Below are 8,222 nucleotides of genomic sequence, written 5' to 3' on the forward strand. Positions count from 1 at the left end.
ATTAAAATATTAGTAATTAAATTATATTAAAATATTGATATTTAAATTATTAATTATTATATTTAATTAATTATAAATTATTAATATTTAAAAATAAATAAAAAATAATTAAAGTATAATAAAAATATTTTATCTTTTTATTTTCTATTCATTTCCTATTCCAAAACTATTGTTACCAACCAAACACTGTAATAAGTCATAATAATTATTCCTACTCTATTCCATTCATCATACCAAACTATATAATACTTATTATATTCTATTCTCACTTTATTTTATTCCCACGTAATAACTATTCTATTCAATTTTTATTTATTCCGTGAACCAAACGTCCCATTAACTTCACCTTCTTATTTTAAGCTACTGTTTCCAATTTGTTTGGAAACTTAGCTTCTTTTTTCTTCACATTGTTAATGCTTTGCACTGATTATTATGTTCCCCATAAATAGTTTTTTCTGTTGAGGTTTTTAACTTAATTAATTTTTTTACATATAAATGACGTAATAATTAGTTTTTAATTTTGATTTAAAGGAAACTAATATGTGCTGACATACTGTTTTTTTTAAATTATTTAAATAATAATAATATGGTTACTAATTAGTAGTACTAGGATGCCTAAGACCATGCCGTTTGGCATTGGCCCGCTGGCGATACGCTAGTACGCTACCCTTCTTCGAGCTTAACCCGTCTCGCCCGCTTTCGGTGGTTTTCACAATCCCGATAGGAACAGGGAGAAACATAGAACGAGAGAAATGTCAACTCTAATCACGATAGCGGAAGAACAACGACAACCTCTTCTTCTCGATCCTTCCCCTGACGGAAACGAAGAAGAGATCGCCGCTTCCTCATCATCGAACGGACCAGATGCCCCTAAACTTACTCTCGACGACTCTAATCAACGGCTCCTATCTCTCGACGTATTCCGTGGCCTCACCGTCGCGGTATGCTCCCAGAAAAGATAAATTCAATTTCAGCCAAAGTGTTTTTTTTTTTTTTTTTTTACAGTTATAATAATAACAATATGAGAGTTGTATCTAGCAGAAAAGCACTGTGATAAGTTAGCTTGGAAGCAGTTGGGTAGGAAAATGATTTAGTTGTTTATAGGGAGAGCCTTGTATCATAATTGAAGCTGATACATAAATGGAAAAATTTAGCATTTTATATGTTGCATTTTTTTGAGAATATTGAATGAGCTTTTTGAATATGACTGAAAGTGGCTGATATTTTACTAAGTTTATTTCGTTGATTAAGCAGCCGAGGATTAAATCATGTGGCATTTTTCTAATTATTATGTCATTACGGGTTTATTAATTTAGCTTTCAACTCAATTCCTAATTATAGTTGATGATTTTGGTTGATGATGCTGGAGGGGCTTTTCCATCTATCAATCACGCTCCATGGTTTGGTGTGACAATCGCCGATTTCGTGATGCCCTTTTTTCTTTTTTGTGTTGGGGTCTCTATTAGCCTTGTATTTAAGGTATGCAAAGTTCTTAAGCATAGGATTAAATCTTATGGGGACAATGTTGTTTAATCAGGTTCTAGGTGATTAACTGAGCATGACATTTTACTGTTCATTTTATTCATCTCCAAAAGTCTTGCCCTATGATGCTGAAAGTTTCTGCCCCGGCATTCTGCATGAGACTTTGGAACTACTTTAAATTTATGTGTAGCACATATAAACTTTAAATTTCTATCTAGTATTACAATTGATCTTATTTTACTGTTACTTGTTGACCATGCTATTATTTGATTAACATTTGTTCTTTTTTCATTGACTAAAGAAAGCTTTTTCCCTTTGTTTATGCCTGTTTAACAGCAAAAGCATATAAACATTCTGCAGACAATGCAGAAGCATGTATATATCTCCATAATATAAAGAAGCTACTATAGAAGCAAGTCAAATTAATTACATATGGTCATTATTTGTTTCACAATGCAGAAATCTTCTAGCAAAACATTGGCTACAAAGAAAGTTATATTGAGGACGATCAAACTTTTCCTTCTGGGCTTGTTTCTACAAGGTTTCTACTTTCACCTATTGTATTCTTGACAAGTTACTGTTTTCTTACCTTCTGACAAGTCTAGACTGGAGTGACTGGCAACTCATGGAATATTGGGATATCTTGATAGGAGACTTTTAATTAATTTTGTAATGATTTTTCTTTTATCTTGGATTACCTCAATCAAGCAACTTTTTGATTGCTAAAGTAAATCCAAGCCCTTTGTTAATTATCATTTATGCATGCATATGCATAGTTCAAACATGCACTGTTGTCGCCTACTTGATAATTTTGAAGACAAAAGGTGATAAAATGCACATATTTTGTGTCTAATTAATTGAGCTTGGTGCTGTGGTTTTAATATTTTGGAATCTGCTCATAGGCGGGTATTTTCATGGGCGTGACAATTTAACATATGGAGTTGATGTGGTCAAGATACGATGGCTAGGTGTACTACAGGTAATATGTTTTAATGTAAATTATCTTGATGTTCTCTTTTGTTTCATTTATTAATTTTATGTGATCAGGTAGCAACCAAATTATTCTTGTGAATTGTGCAATGTGCTTGATAAATGCTAAACTGGAGCTAAATATATTATTTATCAAAAAGAAGACCTTATAGAACTAAATCTGGGAATAATGCAAAATTATTGTCTTTCCAATGTGAAGGGCAGCTATTTGAAACATTTTGCATGTCACATGCTTGAATTTTTATTCAACAAATTAAGGCATGCAATGCTCCTTACCTTTGTCTGCTGCATGTGGTATGGCTGACAAAGTAAGGCTCACACTTTGTGGCCTAAGGACACTCTACTTGAGTGTTTCACCCCTTAGTTCAGCCTAAATCCACTAAGAAAACCAGCCAAGGCAGATATGCCCTTGAAAGCAACACAAGCCACAATGCCACAAGCACACCAATAACAGCCCAAATATGTGCACCTAACACCACCAACACAAGAGAAACAGAAAGCACAAGAGGGATCCCAAAAGAAATGAGGCAAAGAGTGTATCCTATCCACAATTGCAAGAAGAGTTGGAAGGGCTCATCAAAATTTACAAGGGGTCTTGGGGGCTCTATTTACAGGCAAAGTCCCCCACTAACATCAGCCAAGAGAGGGAGTTCAAATTCTGGCTCCTTGTCTCTAACAGCTCTTTTTCCCTACAAGCAGTCTGCTCTGCAAATTCAAACTGCCTGCAGAGGCTCTCCCACAGTGCACTGCCTGTGCTGCCCCTGGGGACTGGCTATTGGAATTGTGTTTGGCTGGGCTGCCTGCTGGCCTGCTAGTCTGTCTGCCTGGCCTTGCGGGGTGGCCTATCTGCCTGCATGCTGCCTGGCCTGCCTGCATGGGTGGCCTGTCTCCTTGGCACCTCCTGTCCAGCAAAGGGGGTTTTCATCTGAACCAAGCCACCTTGTGCACCCCCGAGCCCTCTGCATGCAGGTGGGATTCGCAGGCTGTGACACATGCTCATTGCTTGACTAATTGCTGCTCTCAATGATATATTTCATCAGCTGAATTGAACAAATATAAGTTGCTTATGCCTCCATAAATTGTTTCTTCGATTATTGTTGACAAATTCATTATTGCCATAGTTCAATCTGCTTTATGTACTAAATATATGGATACTGACTTTTTGTGTATTTATTAAGCTAATTTGCATCATTTTCATGGTTTATTGTCTACAGAGGATATCAATTGGATATCTGCTGGCTTCAATATCAGAAATCTGGCTTGTTTACAATGTTGTGGTTGACTGTCCAACAGCATTTGTTAGGAAATATCATGTTCAGTGGTTAGGAAATACTATGCTTATTGAAATCTTTGCAGAGATTTTCCTCTCCTTTTGTTATTGATTTTGCAGTCTGGTATCTAGTTTTATTTCTAGAATTTTGAAAGCTATTAGATGACAAAACTTTTACCGTTAATATTTGTGTAGGATTGTTGCTGCCCTACTATTATCATTTTACATGTGCTTGCTCTATGGCCTTTATGTTCCAAACTGGGAATTTCAAGCTCCAAGCCTGAATCTGTCCACTAATGGATCCCATACTCAAATTGTGAGTTAAATTATGTATTTGTTCTGTGGCACTTACTTTCAAGGTTTTGTTAGTCTGCACCAGTAAGTGCTCATAATGCAATAAGGTTTCTAAACTCGAATAACCTGAAAGTTGTTTAACATGACTAGAATATTGTTGTTGGGACTAAGCTATGTTTATTAGGTTGCTCTGAGCTGCACATGTTGCTTCCTTTTGAAGTGCCCAGCCCCTTGTCTGTGCTATCATATTGCATGTACTTTTTCAATAAATGCATCTGCCAGATGGTTTTAATGTAATTTTTTTAAGCACGCCTTCTATATTTTTCTTGTTTCAGGCTATAGATTTAAGCAACTAATTGAACTGAACTTTTACAGCATATATGTTATGAACATATCTGGTAGACATGTCATACAATTCTGGAAGCCAAAGGCTGCTGGGTTGTCTATCAATTGGATTGTCTTTTATAAAAAAAAAAGAACTACTTTCATGATTTGAGGATTGTACTGTTAGATTTAATCTTGATAATATGTAAATAAAATTATGTTATAAACTTATTGAAGCTACAGCTTTTGGGATAGAAAAATTAATAATTTGGATGTATTCTGTTGTAGTCTTGTGAATATTTCTATCAGAAACTAATAAACTCTGTTACCAAGCTTAAATTCTAGTTTGTTCTTGTGCTTTTTCTTTTGCTGCATGGAACTTAATGAGGCTACCATGTTTTTTTTGTAGGTGCACTGTGGAGTCAGGGGGAGCCTTGAACCTCCATGCAATGCAGTTGGCTACATCGATCAGTATTTTCTGGGTGAACAGCATCTATATCAACGTCCTGTTTATAGAAGAACAAAGGTTATTCCATTATTGTTCTTTTGTGTTGTAAATCTGGTGCTTCCTTTTGGAACACCCTCTTTCATAATGTTAATAGGACATGTACCCTTTTCCATTCACAGGAATGCAGTGTCAATTCTCCTGACTATGGGCCTCTGCCACCGGATTCACCTGAATGGTGCCTTGCACCCTTTGACCCTGAGGGCATTTTAAGGTTAAATGTTGGCCTTCTCTGATCTTGTTTTTAATTTTTCACTACAGCTGTTAATAATGATCATTAAAGTTGTAAAGCCTGTAGTCATTCTGATATTTATTCATACCTGTACACACACAACTGAAGATCTTTAAATTCCAAATATACCACTCTTATTGCTCAGTAGTGTACTTGGAATTCTTATTTTTTCCCTAGAGGAATTTCTGCAGTTCATTAATGGCTGTCCTCACTTGTTTTGTGGGATTGCATTTTGGACATGTACTTCTGCATTATAAGGTATCATTCTTCTTATTCTTTGGTAGGATGTCTGTATCTATGGGCTACTCATATCATTAAGTTTCCTGCCAAAAAATGAAAAAGGGTATGCCAATATATTGTGTGCCATGTTGGTGAATATGCTCTGAATATATTTTCTTCAGGGACAAATGCAGAGAGCACTTTTATGGTCCATGTCTTCCTTTCTGTTGCTAGTTTCAGGATTTGGATTAGAGATGCTAGGTAAGTTGTCTCACTTAACAATCTGGTTCAGTATATGATTTTCTCTCATATGAAATTACGGTCAGCATACGATTTTCTAGGAGTTTCCAGTTTGTTTTGTACAATTGATGGCTGGTAGGTGTAACAGGCATTCCTCTCTCCAAACCACTGTACACATTGAGCTATATGTGCATCACTGCTGGAGCATCAGGCTTGTTCTTAACCATTATCTTCTACATAGTAAGTTCCTCTAGTGATTGGCTTGTCATCTTCATGTTTAGTACTACAAAATTCCAAGTCACGTTTTTAAAAGATATATAGCCTACCTGATTTATCCTGAAGCGATTTTTCTCATAAAATTGTCATACATTTCAATCCAATCAGAATTGAAGGAAGTCATTACAATTTCTTTTCTAAAATGCTATTGACAAGACTGAAGGCAGTCTTGAAGGAAACATAGATCCATCCATCTTGGATTCCTTTCAGTCAGAATTTAAGCACAGACAGCTATAGGATGTCTAAGTATAGATGACATTAAAGCAGGTTCTCAAATTGATTTGATTGGAAAATTTAATTGATATGAGAATAGGCAATATCTGATTATAAAAGACAAATTCCTTGACTAGTGGAAGGCTATTGTGAGCCAAGTTTCCATCATCAGTAGACCAATATGTTGGCTTAGTTGAAACCATTAATATGACTGAGATTTATTTTCTCAAATCCCCTAAATATTCCTCTTGGAAATTCATGAATGTATGTATATAGCCAAAGCAATTCTAGGCCCTTCTTTTATCTTTCTTTGAGTTTGTGGGCTTTTGAGCATATATATAAAGGTTTTTTAGAAGTGCAAAAGAAATCTAAGTAGAGTTGAACTCTGTTTCATTTAATGATTTTCATGATGCATTGCTTCGCCTAATGTCTTCTGTAAATGGGATTGTATTTCTGAAGTAATGAGGAATGCAACTATGCACAGTTGTTTGATTGTATTTGATGCAGGTAGATGTCAAACATTTTAGAAAGCCTGTGGTGTTACTTCAGTGGATGGGAATGAATGCTCTCATCGTATATGCTTTGGCTGCTTGTGACATTTTCCCAGCGGCTGTGCAAGGTTTCTATTGGCGTTCACCGGAAAATAACTTGGTATCTTTCCGTCTTCCCTTCTTGGTTCCTAGTTTTATTATCCTTGCTTTCATAGCAATAATTTACCAAAGGATAGGTGGAAAACTGCAAGCTTGACAGACCTATAATTTAAGAATTCACTGCTGAGCAGCTGCATCATAGTCATCATCTTTTGGTTTCATAAAGGAAGTCATGTTGTAACGAATGAATTTATGATCGCTAATGTTCTTTTTCATTCATGTGAAACTTGTCATCAAGCTTGACAGTAGAAAGATGTTGGAGTTACTGAACAAAAGCACTGCTTGCACATTGCATGTACTTTCTAAAGTTGATTTTTTTGAGTGTCAAACATAATCACTGCAATGGTTTTCATTATCGATGTATCTGTTTGATAGACTTATGTTCATTTCAACATAAAATGCAGGTTGATGGTATGGAATCATTGCTACAGGCCATGCTTCATTCAAGCAAGTGGGGTACCCTCGTATTTGTATTGCTCCAGATCTTATTTTGGTGTCTTGTTGCCGGTTTTCTCCACATGAAAGGCATATATATAAAACTCTAGAAGAATAAAAAATAAAAAAAGAAAAGAAATATAGTACCAAAAATTTTGATATTAGATATGTATACTTTTTGCATCACTTGTGAAAGGATACACCGCCCTTGGAAATCGATTGTACGTATTTGAAGCGTAACTTTTTGTTTTGGCATTGTAAGATTTCCAGCAGCCTGTCCCTGATCTGTTCAGGTCACAAAGGGCTGGCACGAGCCCAAACATTGATCGGTCTACCCAAATTTAGAAACTTGATATGCAACCAGATGGGAGTTAGTGGGGCTTGGTGCAGAGGGTTCTTCTAGTAGGAAAAGAGAATATTTTGTAACGAGTGAATTGAAATGTGTTAGAGGTGGAGGAGAGAAAGATTGGAACAGTCTTTGAAATGTAAGTATTTTGGTAATAGGCGGTGAGAGATAAGAAAAAGTGAAGGAAATGATGGATTACGGCTAATGGGAATGACGGAATAGAAAAAATGTATGGAGGAGTCTTGAGAGAATTTTTAAGATATTCTTGGTTGAGTTTTTAATGATTTTTTCTTATTTTTCAACAGGTTCGTATATTTATATTAATCAAGAGCACCTTTTTAAGAGTAATTAGAATAATACGTTCAATCATGAGAGAACATGCTTGTCATGAAATAGTAATTAAATAACAGTTTATGAGATATTAAAAAAATAACAATGTAGATGAGTAGTGACGTAAGTTATAAGTAATTGAATAATGACACATAATAGTGTAAAAAAGAGAAAAAGAAAAAAAAAAGTTAAGTACATGTATTTCAAATAAAGGTTAAGAGGAAAATTTTTTAATTGTTTTCATATTTGAGCCACCAAGTCAAGCTTTTTAAAATATCTCAAATGTAAAGGTAACTCATGAATTTTATTACTCGTTTTGAGTTACTTTTACTTTCTTGAATAAACAGCTGTTCAATGCTTGTTCTTGGGTGCTTCCACTCTCGGAACGTCCTTGGATGCTTTCGCATTTGGAACAC

General features: G+C 35.3%; 1 protein-coding gene across 17 annotated transcripts; it reads left to right on the forward strand.

Moving 5' to 3' along the window:
- LOC18613653 (heparan-alpha-glucosaminide N-acetyltransferase) lies at positions 622–7,757 on the forward strand. Of its 17 annotated transcripts, none has more exons than XR_001926195.1 (14): positions 622–941; positions 1,342–1,479; positions 1,942–2,023; positions 2,385–2,461; positions 3,172–3,441; positions 3,687–3,793; positions 3,938–4,058; positions 4,770–4,886; positions 4,988–5,079; positions 5,289–5,355; positions 5,499–5,577; positions 5,668–5,796; positions 6,553–6,696; positions 7,100–7,370. XR_001926195.1 is itself a non-coding variant. In XM_018113916.1 (14 exons), exons 1-14 carry the CDS (start codon positions 753–755, stop codon positions 7,238–7,240), a joined length of 1,749 nt encoding a protein of 582 aa, XP_017969405.1. In that variant the 5' UTR covers positions 622–752; the 3' UTR covers positions 7,241–7,757. The 17 variants fall into 17 exon arrangements, 12 of the variants coding, with proteins under 12 accessions (XP_017969405.1, XP_017969406.1, XP_017969407.1 ...); XM_018113916.1 differs by having other exon boundaries at positions 6,557–6,696; positions 7,100–7,757; XM_018113917.1 differs by having other exon boundaries at positions 5,696–5,796; positions 7,100–7,757.

The sequence above is a fragment of the Theobroma cacao genome, chromosome 1 (assembly GCF_000208745.1).
Source record: "Theobroma cacao cultivar B97-61/B2 chromosome 1, Criollo_cocoa_genome_V2, whole genome shotgun sequence".
In the NCBI taxonomy this organism is placed as follows: Eukaryota; Viridiplantae; Streptophyta; class Magnoliopsida; order Malvales; family Malvaceae; genus Theobroma; species Theobroma cacao.